The 19,673-nt window shown below is 38.0% G+C and overlaps 1 protein-coding gene across 3 annotated transcripts in view; it reads right to left on the bottom strand.

The window, feature by feature from the left end:
- mad1l1 (mitotic arrest deficient 1 like 1) overlaps window positions 1-19,673 on the bottom strand; it is a 900,368-nt gene that overhangs the window by 507,733 nt on the left and 372,962 nt on the right. For all 3 annotated transcript variants that reach the window (XM_072559202.1, XM_072559204.1, XM_072559203.1), the window contains one exon: window positions 7,758-7,848. In XM_072559202.1, the coding sequence (XP_072415303.1) occupies window positions 7,758-7,848 (91 nt within the window). The remainder of the gene's footprint in view (window positions 1-7,757; window positions 7,849-19,673) is intronic.

Raw genomic sequence — 19,673 nt, 5'->3', positions numbered from 1 at the left:
CCAGCACCTTGCCCCCTAACTCAACACTTACCATATGTACTTAAGTTTGATAGCAGCTCATAAAGTGGCTATCTTTGATGTTGCACCTTTTAATAATAGAACATGGCAACTGACTGCTGTAAAAAAGGTACTTGTTTTGCATAGCCTCAACTGTTCTATGCTGCAAAGGACTTAGCAGAGTGGAAGTGCAGCTCCATGTTTCTGAAGAAGCCCTGATTTGAATTGAAATGAGGAGTTCATTCAGTTCGTAAAAAAGGAATCAAGTTGCAATCAACACAAGATTGCCACATCTTGGAAAATTAAGACCTTGAATTCCATCATTACTGCATCCAGCCCTATTTTCCTATTTCAACGGGACGATTGTAAACAAAGAGTCAGATCCACCAGCATTCCAGCAAAATGCCTGCAGAATGAACCTCGACGGACCAATCTCTGTGTCCACATGGTTAAAAATTGTCTCCTCCACCAGTCCTGTTGTCTCAACCCCCAAATGGCCCATGTCTCAGAGAATGGCATCAAAAAATGATTCAAAGAAACTCTGATGTGCTCCTTAAGTGCAGCACCAGTGAAGAATGGCTTAGTCCCAATTGCTCATATGGAGCAGGGGCAGTGATAGAGAGGAAAGGAAGCAGATTCTGGATCATATCCCACATTACTTCATAGGTCACTTCCTCCACTCCACCAGGCCCAAAGTCTTGCAGGTCAAAAATCAGCCTGCTTCATCCTATCAATGGCAGAAATATATGAGCTTTTGTAGGCATCACTCTTGAACTGTTGAACAACTGGTGACAACCTCAGTTCTCATGGTTGTACAAGCAATTCTTAAAAAATTGTTTTTTAAGCATGGGATGTTGATGTTGCTGACTAGATGAACATCTATTGTCAAGCCCTAATTTTGGTTATGGTGTTGAGCCAAGTCCTTGAAGTGCTACAATTCTTATAGTGTGAGTACACTTACAGAGCAGCTATGAAGCAAAAACATTGGATGGGATGAATCAACAAACAGAACAGTTAGATGGTCAGATTGGTTAGGCAGTGAAACCTTTAAACTTGTGCAAGTATCAGATCTTTTTACATGATATGGAGAAGCATGATAAAATTCTGATACAGATTGTTCTGCTGTAACACTTGTTTCGTTAATGCGAATTCACTGTAGTGCAATTGACGAATTGGGGACAAACATTTAAAGTGCGTATTGGTTATAACGCAATTCCGGCCCCATTAGTTTAAATAGTGCTACGATTAAACGATTTTCTTATAACATGGGATCACATGAGCACGTGTTATAGCAGAACCGACTGTAGTCATTTCCCGAAACAAATTAACAAAGTTAACAGAAAGAAAAATCTTTTCTGGACGTTTTCACTGTATAGAGGTAGATAGTCAAATTTACTGTAAATAACATCACAGTGCTACAGAAATTGAAAGAACATCTCAGCTGTTTGTTTTCATTTTACAGGGTCTTATTTTCCTAATTAAATTAGCAGTACTTTGCTTTGATCAAAAACAACAAGTTTGGTCAATTGTGAAGATTTTTACAGTTTGCAATGTTATGCAAAGTTTTTAGACTGTAACAGATGGAAGTCTTTCGCGTTTAAATATTAAATTGATAATATTAGATATACATGGCCACTAGGTTTTGTTTACTGCAACAGATGGAGGGTTGAATATGCATGTATTCACCCAATAATCCCATGTGCTTTCCTATTCATCAATCAAGACATTCATTTGATGCTTGCATGATCTCCAAAACAATTTAAGTTAAACGACAGGTTAAGGTATAAAATTGGGTTTGGATCTTCAATCTGGGTGAAGTTCAGGAAATCATCACTGCAACCCCAAAATTGAGCTTCAGAGGAAACAATGAGGTATAATTCTGTCAGTAGAGTACAATTAGTTGAAGGCTAGAGATTCTACAATGGTTAGATGATATCTCATGCATAACTTTAAAGTATGAAATCTGGTTCATCAGATTTACTATTACGAGGATGGCTAATGAAAGACCTGTTCCTCTACATTCTGCTTTACTAAACTATTTTTTAGTGTGTTTTTCTGCAACTTCTCTTTATCTTATTACCTAATTCATAAGCAAAAGAGGAGTAAAGATTGGTGAGGATTTCAGTTATTAGGGTCAACAGCAACATGCAATCAAAATTGGCTGACTAATAAGAAGCAGACAGTAATGGTCAATGGACATTTTTTGGGCTGGAGGGAGATATGTAGTGGAGTTCCCCAAGAATCAGAATTGGGACCCTAGCTTTTCCTGATATACATATCTTGGTGGGCAGGTGGCAATTTCAAATTTGCAGATGACAAAACTTTAAAGAATTCAATGCAGGGAAAAGTGAGGTGATGTATTTTGCTTGGAAGAACATTGAAAGATAATGTAAAATAGAGGACACAATTCTAACAGGATGCAGAAGCAGAGGGACCTGGATGTTTATGTGCACAAGTCATTAAAAGCATTAGGACAAGGAGAGAGCAGTAAGTAAAACATATAGTATCCTTTATTCGTGGCAAAAAGTGCCAGAGGACAGAGGTAATATCAAACTTGCATGGATACTTGTTAGACCTTAACTGGAGTATTGTATATAGTTATGGGCACCATATTACAGGAAGGATGTGAAAGCATTGGACAAAGTATATAAGCAGTTTCCAAGAATGATTCCAGGAATGAGGAACTTCAGTTTTGAGAATAAGGTTGAAAAAGTTGGTACTATTCTCCTTAAGGAAAAGGCGGCAAAGAGGAGATCTGACAGAAGTTTTCAAAAGCATTAAGTGAACTGGAGAAAGTAGGTAGTGAGAAACTGGTCCTGTTTGTAAATGTGTAAGAGGGCATCAATTTAAAATGCTTTGCAAAAGAAGCAATGACATGGGATTCAGGGAGACCTTTCCAATTGGATACAAAATTGGGTTGAGGGCAGGAGACAGGGTGTGGCGGAGGGTTGGTTTTCAGGTGACTGGAGGCCTGTGACCAGTGGTATTCCACAAGATAGGTGTTGGGTCCACTGTTGGGCGTCATTTACATAAACAATTTGGATGAAAATTTAAGAAGCATGGTTACTAAATTTGTGGATGACACCAAAATTCTTGGTACAGTGGATAGTGAAGAAGGTTATCTAAGATTACAAAGTGGCCTTGATCAATTGGGCCAAGGAGCTGAGGAGTGGTAGATGGAATTTAATTTGGATAAATGAGAAATGCTGGATTTTGGTAAGATGAACAAGGACAGAACTTATACAGTTAATGTTAGGACCCTTGGGAGTGTTCTCTAACAGAAAGATCTAGCAGTTCAGGTACATAGTTTCTTGGAAGTTGTGTCACAGGTACAGAGGCTGTTAAGAAGGCATTCAGCACACTTGCTGTCATTGCTCAGACTACAGAGTAGAGGAGTCGGGATGTTCTGTTACGGTTTCACAAGATGTTGGCAAGACCACTTTTGGAGTCCTGTCCACAGTTCTGATCATCCTGGAAGAATGTTAGTAAACGGGAGAGGGTTCAGAAAAAGTTTACAAAGGGTTGTTGCCAGGACTAGAGGGTTTGGATTACACAGAGAGGCTGATTTGGCTGGGACTTTTTTTAACAGGTGACCTCAGAGAGGTTTACAAAATCATGACAGTCACAGATAAAATGAATAACAAAAGGTCTTTTCCTTAGGGAGTTCAAAACTAGAGGACATATTTTTAAGGTGAGAGGAGAATGATTTAAAAGGGACATTTGAGGCAACTTTTTCACATAAAGGGTGGTTCGTATGTGGAATGAACTGCCAGAGGAAGTGGTAGATGCAGGTCCAGTCACATTTAAAATACATTTGGATAGTAACATGAATAAGAAAGATTTACAGAGATATGGATCAAACACAGGCAAGTGGGACTAGTTTAGTTTGGGAAACTTGGTCAGTATGGATGAGGTGGATCAAATGGTCTGTTTCCATGCTGTATGACTATGACTCCAAGAGTAGTTAGGATAAGGAATGCACTGCTCAAAGTGTGATAGAGGCAACTGAGAGGGATTGAATTATTCTTTGGATTTTAAAAAATGTCCAAGGTTATGGGGAAGCAGCAGGAAATTGAACTAGGTAACAATGTATATTTAACACGCAGTTGGAAACACAATGGGCCAAATAGCCCCCGGTGCACTGTAACAATTGTGCCATTCTATGAAGGTGAAAATAACAATCAAAAAAATCCTTGGAGGGATCTTTATCCTTACAAAATTACGGGAATTTTCTACACAATCATAACATTGATTGCAACAAATGCTCAATTCTACCGAATTCAAGATTGACCAACATCAAATACTTTATTTGTCTACTTCTGCCACCTCATTGACAGAGCTCAATATGAATCTGCCTCATCCTATAGAGTGATGCTTTCCATGCTTTTAAACCATTATTAAATGCTACTTTCACACTCATTTTAATCTTTATCTTTTCAACTCAACAATTAAGCAAATACTCAATAATAAGTCTCTCTACTAATGCTCAGTGCCAGAAAAGCTACATGCTGTCTTTTCTTCCTTTATATGAACTGTCAGCAAACTCTTCCCTTGATATAGATAATAAAAAAAAAATGGATATGGCCTAAATAGTTGTTAAGATTAAATCAATAGGCCTCAAGTCATGGGCCATACTGAATCTATTGCTTTTCTGTCATAAGCTCAAATGGAACATTTTCTAAATGTTAACAAATATGAACATTTCTCCATGGACAGTACAATATCATTTAAAAGTACAGCCATTCTGTAATTTATTTCCCAAAATGTTTGTACTTGTCAGGGTTAAGGATAGAACTGATAAAAGATCATTTTGTACTTTTTACCAAAGAAAGTTACTGAGAGAGTCAAACACAAGATGAGCACTTCCACACTGGATAAGGAAGAAAATCTGACCTTCTCTTGGGAAATAAGGCAGGGCTAGTGACTGAAGTGTTAGTGGAGGAGCACTTTGGGACCAGTGATCATAATTCTAATAGCTTTACAATAGTTATGGAAAAGGATAGGCCTGTGTAAACGTTAAAGTTCTGAATTGGAGTAAGGCCAACTTTGATGGTGTGAAGCCTGGAAACAGTAGACCCGTGAGCCTAACATCAGTGGTGGGTAAGTTGTTGGATGGGATTTTGACAGATAGAATTTACATGCATTTGTGGAGGCATGGATTGATTAGGAATAGTCAGCATGGTTTTAATAATGGGAAATCACGTCTCACAAAGTTTTCTGAAGACATGACAAAGATGATAGATGATGGTCTTCAGTAAAGCTTTTGACAAGGTTCTGCATGATAGATTGGCGAGTAAAATTAAATCACATGGGATTCAGTGAGCGCTTTCCAATTGGATACAAAATTGGCGCTGAAGAGTTGTTTCTTGGACTGGAGGCCTGTGACCAGCAAGATCGGTTCTGGTTCCACTGTTGGTCATAATTTATATGAACTATTCGGATGAGAATTTAGGAAGCATGGTTAGTACGCTAGCGGATGACACCAGAACTGGTGGTATAGTGGACAGTGAAGAAGGTTAGAAGAAAGTGAGGACTGCAGATGCTGGGGATCGGAGCTTAAAAATGTGTTGCTGGTGAAGAAGCTTATCTAAGATTACAGAGGGATCTTGATCAATTGGACCAATGGGCTGAGGAATGCAGATGGAGTTTAATTTGGATAAATGCAAACTCTTGCATTTTGGTAAAACAAACAAGGGCAGAACTTATACAGTTAGGGCAGTGGGGAATGGTGTCGAATAGAAAGACCTAAGGGTTGATATTCATTGATAGTCGCATTACATGTAGACAGGGTGGTTAAAGAGGTATGCTTGCCTTCATTACTCAGGCCAGTGAGTACGTTAGGACGTTATGGTGCGGCTGTACAGGAGGTTGGTGAGGACACTTTTGGAGTACTGTGCACAGCTCTGGTTGGTCTGCTATAAGAAGGACATTATTGATTTGGAGAGGGTGCAGAAAAGATTTGCAAGGACATTACCAAGATTGGAAGGTTTGAATGATACTAAGAGGCTGTATAAACGAGGACTTTTTGTTATTGAAGCAAAGGAGGCTAAGGACTGACCTTGTAGAGGTTTCTGAAATCATGAGGGGCATAGATAAGGTGAATAATAAAGCTCTTTTCCCCAGGATAGAGATGTTCAAAACTAGAGCGAATATCTCTAAGGTGAGATGAGAAAGACTGAAAGGGGATCCGAGAGGCAACTTTTTCACACAGAGGATAGTTCCTATATGGAGTGAACTGCCAGAAGAGGTGGTAGTTGCAGGTACAGTTACAACATTTAAAAGGCATTTGGATAGAAGAGATTTTGAGGGATAAGGGCCAAACTTAGACAAGCGGGACTAGTTTAGTTTGGGAAACTTGGTCGGCATGGACAAGTGGACTGAACGGTCTGTTTCTGTGCCATATGACTCTATGAAGCAAGAAGGTTCTAATTTCTACAAATACATTAAAATCTCAAATAAAAACAAAACGTTCTGGAAATATTCAGGCAGAATCTGTGCACAGATACTGTTCTGCCAAGCAAACTTTCTATTATATACAGCTTTTTGCTTTAACCTTTCAAAACCGTTCTTGTTTATGAGAAACAAAACAATACAAAATAAGAAAATAAACTATAATACTGAAAGCATCATACAAAATCTGAGACCACATAGAAAAGAAGATATGTATTAAAAAAGCAGCAATCATGTTCCTATGTATGTTAGAGTTAATAAATTATTTTAGAAGTGTGGTCACTATCATCGTTAGAAAAATTTGAAAATTAGTATGCATATGGTTTCAACATGTTCAATGATGTAGCAACTCCTCAGTACTGCACTGAATTGTCAATTGATGTAATGTAGGCAGTTCCTGGAGTAGGACTTCAACAAAGTTTTTAAAGCAGAGGCATACCAGCTAGAGAAACTGTCATTAGATAGTCAAACATACCCAAATGTATAAACAGATTCCTCAGTCAGTGGTCTTCACAAGTACAACATGCAAGCACAATGTTGAATTCGACTTTTGAGCTGCATTTGATTTAAATTGGCACATCACTTTTAGGGAATATATAAATGTTTTCAAGACAGGACAGTACAATAAAGGTTCATATCAGAAAACAAAATAATGTGATATTGCTTTCTTTTTCTTTAAAATATGCATTTCACTGGTGATTCACAATGTTGACAGATTGAGTCAAGGCTTAAGAACACATGGATATATTACTGTAAATTGATACAATTAGTTGGAAAATCAAAGTAAAATTTAGCTCTGGTGTAACACTAAATGTTTTCCTTCTAAAAGTAATGAAGTCATTGGTTAAAAGTCACAGAACAGGATGATGGATTTGCACCACAGAACTTTATAACTCAGAAGGAAATTCTTTATGTCATTGGGCTTCTAATAATTCTCTGATACAGCTATTCAATTCTTCATAGCACTGAATTTTTTTTTCCTGCAAGAATTTATGCAACTTCCTCTTGAAAGTTCATATCAAATATGCTCCCACCATGCTTTATGGGAATACGTTTCAGATCATAACTTGTTGCCTAAAAAAAAGTCTCAGCTCAGTTATAATAATGTGTTTCACTATCTATTTTTCTCCTTCATTGAATGATTTCTAATACTATTCCACCTTCTGAGCGGAATGAATCTACTGTTTAACCACAAGCGAGTACTGTACTTCCAACTATTAACACTAGGACTAATTCTTCCTAGCTTTGTATCAGTAGATGACTGCTCATGATACAAAGGTGATCTCAACCAAAATCTCAGATGATTGTACCTGAAGGGTGTATCGCTCCAGTTTCATTTCCAAGACCTTGTTCGCTTTATCAAGATGGCTTCTCTCGGCTTCCAGCTCTTCAATCTTCTGCCTGCAACAAAGCAGTGGAAACCTGACCATCAGTGGGGCTTTCTGCACTTCTTTCAAAGTTAACGTATTTACTGATGAGTTGCATTACAACCATGAAAACATAGATTTTCAATATTACAAAAATCAATCCTAACTAAGGTGGCAAATTCCAAGTGATTCGATGAAAGGTAAATTGACCTTAAACAATGTATTCTGTTGTTTTACATGCCTGATACAAAAGGGACACATGGCTTCCCCTAAGACAGGGAGGTCAGTGTCAGGTTCAAATCTCTGCATATCCATACATCAAATGGCAAACCAACATAGAACAATAAGGATAAACACAAAAGAATAACCTTGCTCTTAAGTGTGTTAGAGAAATTGTATATTCAGCCAGAGACCTCAACTCGAGGTATGAGGAAATAACATGCAAGTTTAATGAAGTAAAATCAGTAAATGTAATGTCGTGGGATATCCAAAAGATACTCAATAAAATGCCATCAGAAAAGATTACCACACAGATTGGAGTTCAGAGTGTTGGGACTTAATTTATTAGCATAGACTAGCTAATTTAGGAGAGAGTTGGGATATGTTATTTTCAGATTGACAAACTAACCAATAGATTGCCACAGACATCAGTACTGAGGCCTCAACTACACTTTGGAACTCTCCCATCCCAAAAATCAATTTCAGTTCGTTACCTCATTTGAACTCCCAACTAATGCCCACTATTTGCACACAATTAGCAGATTCTCTTATTCATCATTAAATAAATAAAACATTTATATGGATAACAAAAGCTTCCTAGCTTAAATCAATGATCTTTATGTTCTGTACATGGCTCTACATTTAAAGTAGCTTCTCCTTAAGGACTCCTGAGAAGGAATTTCTTCATTTATGCATTTTGTTTTATGCACACATCCAAAAGATGACTTGCATTCATTTGCGATTTCCTTTCTCGTCAATGACTGTCCAAAGCCAGCAAGTTCAACCTGTAATCTTTTCTCATTCACCTTTTGTAAGAGCATACATTACAACAAGCTATAATACACATACAATCCAATAAATATATCATTTTCAGATTGCCCATTGCAAAGAATTTTGCAAGAGTGTTTACTGTGGATGTCTTGAAACACATACAAGTGGATAAATCCCCAGGACCTGATCAGGTGTACCCTAGAACCTTGTAGGAAGTTAGGGAAGTGATTGTTGAGCTCCTTGCTGAGATATTTGTATCATCGAGTCACACATGAGGTGTTGGAAGACTGGAGGTTGGCAAACATGGTGCCACTGTTTAAGAAGGGTGGTAAGGACAAGCCAGGGAACAAGAGACCAGTGAGCCTGACATCAGTGGTGGCCACGTTGTTGGAGGGAACCCTGAGGAACAGGATGTACGTATATTTGGAAAGGCAAGGACTATTACGGATAGTTGACATGGTTTTGTTTATGGGAAATCATGTCTTACAAACTTGATTGAATTTTTTGATACAGTAACTGCGAGGATTGATGAGGGCAGATAGGTGGACATGATCTATATGGACTTCAGTAAGATGTCCGACAAGGTTCCCAATGGGAGACTGGTGAGCAAGGTTAGATCTCATGGAATATAGGGAGAACTAGCCATTTGGATACAGAACTGGCTCAAAGGAAAAAGACAGAGGGTGGTAGTGGAGGGTTGTTTTTCAGACTGGAGGCCTGTGACCAGTGGAGTGCCACAAGGATCAGTGGTGGGTCCACTACTTTTCATCTTTTATATAAATGATTTAGATGTGAACATAGGAGATTATAGTTAGTAAGTTTGCAGATGACACCAAAATTGGAGATGTAGTGGACAGCAAAGAAGGTTACCTCAGATTACAACGGGATCTTGATCAGATGGGCCAATGGGCTGAGAAGTGGCAGATGGAGTTTATTTTAGATAAATGCGAGGTGCTGCATATTGGGAAAGCAAACCTTTGCAGGACTTATACACTTAATGGTAAGGTCCTAGGGAGTGTTGCTGAACAAAGAGACCTAGGAGTGCAGGTTCAAAGTGGAGTCGCAGATAGATAAGATAGTGAAGGCAGAGTTTGGTATGCTTTCCTTTATTGGTCAAAGTATTGAGTACAAGAGTTGGGAGGTCATGTTGCAGCTGTATAGGACATTGGTTAGGTCAATTTTGGAATATTTTGGAATATTACGTGCAATTCTGGTCTCCTTCCTATCGGAAAGATGTTGTGAAACTTGAAAGGTTTCAGAAAAGACTTACAAGGGTGTTGGCAGGGTTGGAGGATTTGAGCCATAGGGAGAGGTTGAATAGGCTGGGGTTGTTTTCCCTGTAGCATCAGCGGTTTAGGGTAACTTTATAGAGGTTTACAAAATCCTGAGGGGCATGGATAGGATAAATAGACAAAGTCTCTTCCCTGGAGTTAGGAGTCCAGAACTAGAGGGCATAGGTTTAGGGTGAGATGGGAAAAGATGTAAAAGAGACCTAAGGGGCAACTTTTTCACAGAGGGTGGTATGTGTATGGAATGAGCTGCCAGGGGAAATGGTGGAGGTTGGTACAATTGCAACATTTAAAAGGCATCTGGGTGGGTATATGAATAGGAAGGGTTTGGAGGGATTTGGGCTGGGTGCTGGCAGGTGGGACTAGATTGGGTTGGGATATCTGGTCGGCATGGACAAGGTGGACTGAAGGGTCTGTTTCTTTGCTATACATTTCTATGACTCTATGAATGCCATTTAAAAGATTTGAAAAATAGAATTCCACATTCACAAAACATTCATTAGTTTAATAACAGTCAGGAAGAAGCTGTTCCTGAACCCGATGTTGCGTGTTCAGGTTTCTGTACCTTCTGCCAGATGGAAGAGGTTGCAGGAGATCATTGCCAAGGTGCAATGGGTTTTCAATGATGTTAACGTAGAAAGGCTGCCAACATCATCAAAGAACCATAACACCCCAGTATTGATCTTCTACAACCTCTTCTGTCACTTCAATGCATCAAAACTGGCATTGAGTCCAGTGTGAGTGCACAATCAGTTCAACTGACTGAATAGGTTTTATGGTTTTTCTCTCTCCTTTCGATAGTACATCACACTGCTGTGATGGCCTAGTATGATTAAGCAGGATGGGAGCAACCATTTGTAAATAGGATGGTTGATGGATAATTATTGTAGACCTACCTTGTTTAATATTTAACCAAATATATTCTTAAAAACCCCACAAATCTGATTCCTTACTTTAAATTATGTTCTTGCCTCACTAATAACACTTCTCTAAATCTATGGTACCACTCCATAAAAAAGTATGAAGATCCCCATAAGTTTCCTTTTATGCCTCTATAGCAATAAGGGAGTTATTTTCTTTGAGCACAACCTATTTTTCTGCAAAAACAGATCTTTCCCATAGACTAGATGCATCATGCAGATCATACATCGGAATACAAAACTCGGGAGCAGGATTAGGTCAATCTACCCTTCGAGCCTGCTACATCATTCAATAAGATCATGGTATTTTCATTGTGGTCTCAACTCCACTTTCCTTTCTGGTCTCCATAAATCTCCATTCCCTTTTTATGAAAAATCTAATTTATACTTAAACAAATTAATTGAGTCACCCTCCACTACTATTTACAGAAGAGAATTCCACTTGCTAACAAGCTTCCGGTAGAAGAAATTCTCTTAATTCATCTTAAAATGGAGACCTTTTGTTTTTAAATTATAATGCTCATTCTAATCTCATCCACAACAGGAAACATCCTCACAGTATCCACCTAATCAAATTCCCTCAGGATCCTACACACATTGCAACAGAGATGGGAGGAGTATGCTGTCATTCTCTATCCTATTACTCCACAGGTCACAACCTAAATATAACAATATTTTACCTAAGGCCCAGCGTACACTTTCACAATATTAGGTTTAGAATGAAAAGATCAAACAGGTTACCTCAGTAAACACAAAATTATCAACTTATCATAAAACAAAAATCCATCCAACAAAGATGCAGAACTGGTTAACACATGATTTTGCAATATGAAAATATAAGTGTTACCCTTCTAAATAAAGCAAAACATGCAAAAACACTTTATCTAAAGGAAAAATATAATTTCTCTCCGCAAAGATTTACTTTAAAACAAAAAATATTCCAAGAAAATCAAGGGTAATTATTCTTGAAAGTATAAAGGGACAAATGTGGAATGTTCTAAAATCTGTCGATCTGGTGGTCACAACTTGCTCAGGAAATAAAATGCTGAGAAGTTCTTCAGTCACTCTCTTCGAGCAGAATGATCAGGTCTTGCAAGGAATTCACTACTTCAGAATCAGCAGATATGGGTAGAACAGCTTGTTCAGTAGTAAGCTTACTCTAATTAACTTCAAAATAAAACTCCAAGATTACAGCTACTCCTCAAACAGGACAGCCATAAAACCCAGCTATAACATCCAGGTTTTCTGAAGTATGTTTAAGCAATCAGGACTATAATTCTTCTTCATTTGTACATAGAATGAGCTTCGTTGGCTAGGCCAACATTTAGTGCACATACCTAATTGCTGCTTGAACTGACTAACTTGCTAGGGTATTGAAACAGCAGTTGAAAGTCGACCACTTGCCATAGGCCTGAAGTCATACGTAGGCCAGACCTGATAAGGATGGCAGTTTTCTTCCCTAAAAGGCGTTAGTTAAACAAATTTTTTTTACAATAATTGACTCTGGTTACATGGTTGCTATTAAGTGAAGTTTATGTTCCAGGTTTTGATTCATATTTTATCATCTGGCAGGGTGGGATTCCAACCTACATCTCCATAAGTTAGCCTGGGTCTCTGGATTATTAGTTCACCGACAATATCACTCACTACCACTTCCCCAAATTCATCACAAATCACGTGATTTCCAAAATCCTTGTTTAAAATGTGTTCCAAAAAATAATGTATTTTGACAATCCTTCAAACTCAAGTGCTCCAAAAAATATTAAATATGAAGCAACTCCACATTTCAAAAAGATCACCTCTCATTCTTTTAAACTCCAGTGGATGTAAGCCCAATCTATCAAACCTTTCTTCGTAAACAAACTCTTTCAACACAGAAATGAGTCAAAATAACATTTTGCGAACTGCTTCCAGTAATATCCATATACCTTTTGAACACTTTCCACCTCCTCTTGTCTTGATGTCATCAGCAAATTCAGTCCCTTCAACCAAGTCATTGATATATAACAGATTGTAAATAATTGAGAGCTCAGCACTGATTCCTATGGCATTCCAATAGTTATAGTGTGTCCACCTGAAAAAGTACACACTTTTCCTGTTAGCTAACCAAACCTTTATCCATGCTAACAAAATATGGTCTATGACATGTTATCTTAAGACTGACACCTTATCAAATGTTTCTTGAAAATCCAGGTACACTATGAATACAAGTTCCCCGTTAGCCACCCTGCATGTTACTTCTTCAAAAAAATTCTAACAAACTGAATACTCTGTTCTTTTCTCAAGACTCCCTTCTAGTAACCTTCTTAATAATGAATTCTAGCAAATTCCCCATAACAGGTGATAGTTTAACTGGCCTATAGGTCCCTTTCTGTCTTCCTCCTTTCTTGATTTTACATGTTACATTTGACGTTTTCCAATCCACTGGCACCCATCCAGAAACTAAGGAATTTTGGAAAATTATATCCAACGCCTATAGAAGAATCTATTTAGTTTCCACGGCTCTCTTTCTGTGTCTGTTGCATCTTAGAAGAATTCAAAAATTGCTTCTGAAAGTTATTGTCAAAAATGTATCTTTTATGCCAATTGACCTAAAGTCCCACAGAAAATGTGCCAACAGATCTCTGCAGGGTGACACTTCTCAGAAAGAAGTGTTTATGAATCATATTACTCTGCAGAAATATGCTTTTTTATGTTGAGTGAACTACATTCCCATGAAATGAGCTGAAAGACCTAATAGATTTTTAAGATTACCGTTCTAGCATTGCAAGACTTTATTCTAACATCTATATTACTTCGTTGTTCTTCAAAAGCATTGCAACTAACCTTGCCTTAGCCTTAAAGGTCCCATCTACATGAACTTTATTAATGTGAATTCAGCTGTTACATAGGTGATTGCCTCTTACCTGGTACCTCAGAATGAATTACAAACACTTTTTATTTTGCCCCTTGTTAGGTTATGCCCAAAGTTATTGACTGTACCAAAACCTCATTATCATAAATACTTTTGCTTCTGGTTGCACTACAAAAGTATTCTGAAATCTTTATTTTATTGCTCAACCTATTCAACCTCCAACCACCACTTTCACTTTTGCATCTGCTGAGACGAATTGTAATCTGCTACTTGCACAATTCGAGGCACTTTCTCGATTACATGATTGTTTTCTGACACAACTGTCACTGTGATTCCTTGCACTCCATTATTTCATCATGTCTTGCAATCCATCAACCTCTTGGTCATCATCCTGAATATTACCCAACATGCCAACTTGTCAGTACATTTTCCTACATGTCCCGCAATTATCACATCCCTCCATTCATTAGTCCTTCTATTCTGTGTATCACTCCGGTACCCACTCAGGCCTGTGGATATGACAAGTATTAATATCAGAGCTTTAAATCTCACACTCAGGACTTCCAAACCAAAACTCAAGCATTTCAGGCACAAGCTATACTATTTACTGTGATCAGCAGTTCAGGCTCCAGGAATCTGTAATTACTTCTGATCATCATGATGATTTAATCTTAATAATTTGATTGGCATTTTGCGAAATAATATTTAACCATCACGACCTATTATCTTGGAGATCACTGCAGCTCTGATGAAGAGCCATCTAGACTTGAAACGTTAGTTTGCTTCCTCTCCATGGATGCTGCCTGACCAGCTATGATACCTTGCACTTTTTTTGTTTTCAGTACAGATTCTCGCATCTGCAGTAATTTTGCTCCTATAACCTATTATCTTACCAGTCTTAGGAATTTGGATCTCTTCTAAATTTTTGCAGTATTTTCTCATATGTTCTAACTAGTATAAGATTTTACCAGTTACCTGCTTTGTCCAAATATCAACACCTCCAACAAACAATGACAAAAGAAAGGTGAGAGTAGAGGCCAGCAGGATCACTGAGGTCACTCTGTCCCATGGAACTGGCATCAAAGAACTATCTGACACCGATTATCAATGTAATGCTTATGAAAAGTTAGAATGAAAACTAACCTAAAATGAAGGTAGACAAGGGGACTATGGCTATTATGAAGTCCTGAGTAATCATCCAGTGTCCATTGGCTAGAAGGACTCAAATAGATGATCAACATTGCACACAGTAGCAGCCCCTAGTGTATCAACAAGCTTCAGAGTCAGAGGGTAGCTGGTAAGGTGGCAGTGCTCACAAAGTAGCTGTCTTTTTCAGATAAAAGATGAGTGAATAGAGCAGGAAAGCAGGGGACAACCCCATCATCATAGATAAGCTGCAGAGCTGGGCTGAGAGGTGGCAAATGGAGTTTAATGCAGATAAGTGTGAGGTGATTCATTTTCATTGGAATAACCGGAATGCAAAGTACTGGGCTAACGGTAAGATTCTTGGTAGTGTAGATGAGCAGAGCGATCTCGGTGTCCAGTTACACAGATCCTTGAAATTTGCCACCCAGGTTGACAGGGTTGTTAAGAAGGCATACAGTGTTTTAGCTTTTATCAATAGAGGGATCGAGTTCCAGAACCATGAGGTTATGCTATAGCTGTACAAAACTCTGGTACAGCCGCACTAGGAGTATAGTGTACAGTTCTGGTGACCGCATTATAAGGAGGATGTGGAAGCTTTGGAAAGGGTGCAGAGGAGATTTACTGGGATGTTGCCTGGTATGGAGGGAAGGTCTTATGAGGAAAGGCTGAGGGACTTTAGGCTGTTTTCATTAGAGAGAAGATGATTGAGAGGTGACTTAATAGAGACATGTAAGATAATCAGAGGGTTAGATAGGGAGACCCTTTTTCCAAGTATGGTGACGGTAAACACGAGGGGGCATAGCTTTAAATTGAGGGGTGATAGATATAGGACAGACGTCAGAGGTAGTTCCTTTACTCAGAGAGTAGTAAGGGTATAGAATGCTTTGCCTGTAACGGTAGTAGATTCGCCAACTTTAAGTACATTTAAATCTCGTCATTGGACAAGCATATGGACGTACATAGAATAGTGTAGGTTATATGGGCTTCAGATTGGTATGACGTGTCGGCGCAACATCGAGGGCCGAAGGGCCTGTACTGCTCTGTAATGCTCTATGTTCTATGTTCTATCATAGCTGGAAAGCAGGATGCTGACTTCACAGAAATAGACGCACTCTGTCAACCACTGTTCATCCTAGAGTATCAATAAACCAGCCCCAATCTTCACGGGTGGCACACTTTTTTCGCATGTATTACATCTAAACAAAACTTAATAACTATCTGAAAACACTTCATGATTGGCTGACTGTCTATATTAGGTCTCTGTAGAGCCCAATATCAAAATCTTACACTAGGGCTTTTCCACTCCCGACAACCATCTCATTATAGTGTGTTAAATTGCTTGAATGAAACTGTGTCAGGTGGTACTTTAATGACAGCTCAGTCTCTCTGAATTTGTTTCAAAATCAGTCTTCTTGTAAGTAAAACATTCAAATGTACAGAAAATTAATAATTACAAATGTAATGCCTTCCAACAAAGGAGAACCAAACACTCAGATGGAAATAATTTTTAAAAACAGAGAACGATAGATGCTGGAAATCAGAAATACAAAAAACATTGCTGAAAAATCTTAGCAAGTCTGGCAGCATGTGGAGAGAAAGCAGAACTAACATTTCAAGTTCAGTGACCCTTCATCAGAATAATAGATTATCTCTATCTTTTGCTCGAACCCTCGCTAATTTATCATTATTTTTATTCTTTTACCAGTTTTGATTTGGACTTGCAAGCTGAAGATGACTTGTGGACTTTGAAACGACTTGTGGTAAAAGAAAAAGAACAGACCAAATAAGGTTTAATTTATTTGTAAGATCAAGCCTGGAGGTTAAGTCTTGATTAGAAGGGTTCCTGCAGATACAACGACCCCTTCGCTGTTTAAACATATAGCAGAAGTTGGCTATTAATGAGGTCAATACTTGGGATTGGTTCCAGCAAATTTGGAAGACACCCATGTTCAAGCAGATCTTGAATGGTAATTGAGTCCTTAGGAAAAGACGGTCAGTCTTTCAGAGTAGAACCAGATTTGGAGTTGTTTCTTTGAACTGTATTTTCTGGTCAAAACTTGTTGTTTAGAGATGAAGAAGATTGGAAAGCTCCTCACCTAAATTCCCACACAACTTCCAGAAGCCCAAAGAGTAGAAAGCTGAGTTAAAATATTACCACTTATACAAGAGTTTCGAAAAGGTGACCCTCTTTGGTGTTTCCAGAAAACAACTAGGGAGTCCAATTCTATGCTTGTTCTGAAAACCATTTAAGTAACCTGGCCAGTTTTGTTACTTTTTTAAAAATTATCTCTTAACGGTGTTTGATTGATTTTGTGTGAATGGGCTGAAAAAAGGTGTTTCAGGTTTAAAGAATAGACATTCAGATTACCTCATTTAATTTTTCTCTGCTCAAATAATTGTGCATTAATAAATCATTATGCCTTTTGTTTAAGATACAAAACGAATGCACGGAATTAATTATTCAACAAGTCTATTATAATTGGAGTTAGGAATCATTGAAAGAGCTCTTGGGGTCTTCGACAGTTTTAATTTTACTGTGTTGCAAATACAGAGGTAGAAAGACTGATTTAGTTTGGCTATCTGCCTCCATGTCATAATACATTATATCATCAAACCTCTGACCAAATAATTCCCAAACTTCTAAATTCCAAGGAACTCAACCAAAGTAAGTTCATTCACTTAATCTATCAATGACTCTTTGTAACTTTAGGCTTCTATCCTTCTGCTCACAATGCTGTCTGTCCATGTGTCATCAGTAAACCTGGATACATTGTTCTCTCATTCATCCACAAGCCATTAATAATTATCAAGAATGGTTGAGGCCTGAACAAAAGTAACTGCTGCATGTATTCGTCTCCCGCTAATTGTCCCTGGCTCCATCTCATCTATCTCAGCTGATTACCTAACCAGGTATAAAACTCCCCTCAATTCTATGAGTTTTAACTTTACCTTAGAGTAATGTGTTCTATGAAGTACTTAAAAATAGCATCCTTAGCTAAATCCCTGTCCAGGACATCAGGTCCTTGCTTCAAAAGATTCAAACAGTTTAATCAGATATGACCTATCCTTTACAAATCTCTCCAGCTCTCAGAAGAGCTGAAAATTGCCAGGTGTTCATTCACATTATCATTAATTATAGATTAGCAATTTACCAAGAACAGATGTTAGGCTAAGTTTATGCTTAGGTTTCTTTCTTTAATTTTTGGAAACACCAGACTAATATGTATGATTTTCCAATTTAAGAAGCAGTGCAGAATTAACAGAATTTAGAAAGGTCAGAGTTAGGGCAGCTGCAATGTTTTTCAAAAATTTCCATTAAAACACTGTGAAAATCAGCTAGTCGTGAGGATTTATCACATCTTAGTACCATTATGTTCTTTGTACTGTATTCATATTCCTTACACAAACCTCTGAGATCATAATTCAATATTAGTTTCTTCAAGATGTCCAGTATGCTATCCTCTTCCTGTGCTGCAAGTATTGGTGCCAAATAATGATTTAACAGATTTGCCATTTTTTGTTTTTAATTATATTATTACCCTTGTCAGTTTTTAAAGGGTTCCAAAAACTCTTAATCACTAAAATAAAGCAAAGAACTACAGATGCTGAACATCTGCAACAAAAGCAGAAATTGCTGGCAAAACTCAGTCCAGCAGCATCTAAGGGAAAAAAAGCAGAATTTTAAGTACAAGCTGATGTGGAAGAAGATCAAATGTAAATTCCACAATATAATGAGAGCTTTTAAAAACTGAATTGGTTTTTTTAAAAGTTTCAATGGACATTTCTGCCTTTTTGAACTCTCATTATCGCAAACAAAGGTATTATTTTGTTCATACAGTTCTAATGATATAGCACTGGCCAGGAACCAAACTGAAATCCTTATTACTCTAATAGCTCACCAAATGACATGAGTTCTTGTCTCATTCTAAATTTCAGAAAGGATAACAGTAAGCACAACCAGATACTAAGAATCTGGCCATAAACTAAATGTTAGATTCTTAAAAGCCAAAATAAACCAGCCAAAAAAAAATTAATATATCTGATTTCACAATTACAAAATGTTTAAATGACATACCCTAGGGAAATATGTAAATGAGAAATAACACTTCATAATCCTGACCAGGATTAACGGCATTGACCTTAACCTAAGAACATGTCTCATGACAACAGAACCTCCAACCTCTGTATTGATCAGCTTAAAAGAACGAAAGAAAGTATATATATAATTTACCTCAGAATTGCCCGTTCCTGACTACATAATTGCTCATAATAGAAAGGTCAAACAAACTAATCTGAAACTTCTGAGTCTTTCAACTACTGTCATGTTAAATTCTAGCTGTTGGAAACCACAATACAGAGGTCCCTTAATGTGACAATGTGAAATGATCTGGCTCTCCAGCTTAGTCAATATCACTCAGTTTTCTGTCACCATTATGAATTTGGCACCTAGTCCTCATTTAGAAGCTTCCTAATTTTTGGTGCAGCTTACTGTGGGCTCAGTGGTTAGCACTGCAGCCTCACAGCACCAGGGTCCCAGATTCGATTCCAGCCTCAGGCGACTCTCTGTGTGGAGTTTGCACGTTCTCCCCGTGGCTGCGTGGGTTTCCTCCGGGTGCTCCAGTTTCCTCACACAGTCCAAAGATGTGCAGGTCAGGTGAAT

The sequence above is a fragment of the Chiloscyllium punctatum genome, chromosome 40 (assembly GCF_047496795.1).
Source record: "Chiloscyllium punctatum isolate Juve2018m chromosome 40, sChiPun1.3, whole genome shotgun sequence".
Classification (NCBI taxonomy): domain Eukaryota; kingdom Metazoa; phylum Chordata; class Chondrichthyes; order Orectolobiformes; family Hemiscylliidae; genus Chiloscyllium; species Chiloscyllium punctatum.
Note: the sequence above shows the minus strand (reverse complement) of the source record. Positions and strands in the feature narration are given on the sequence as shown.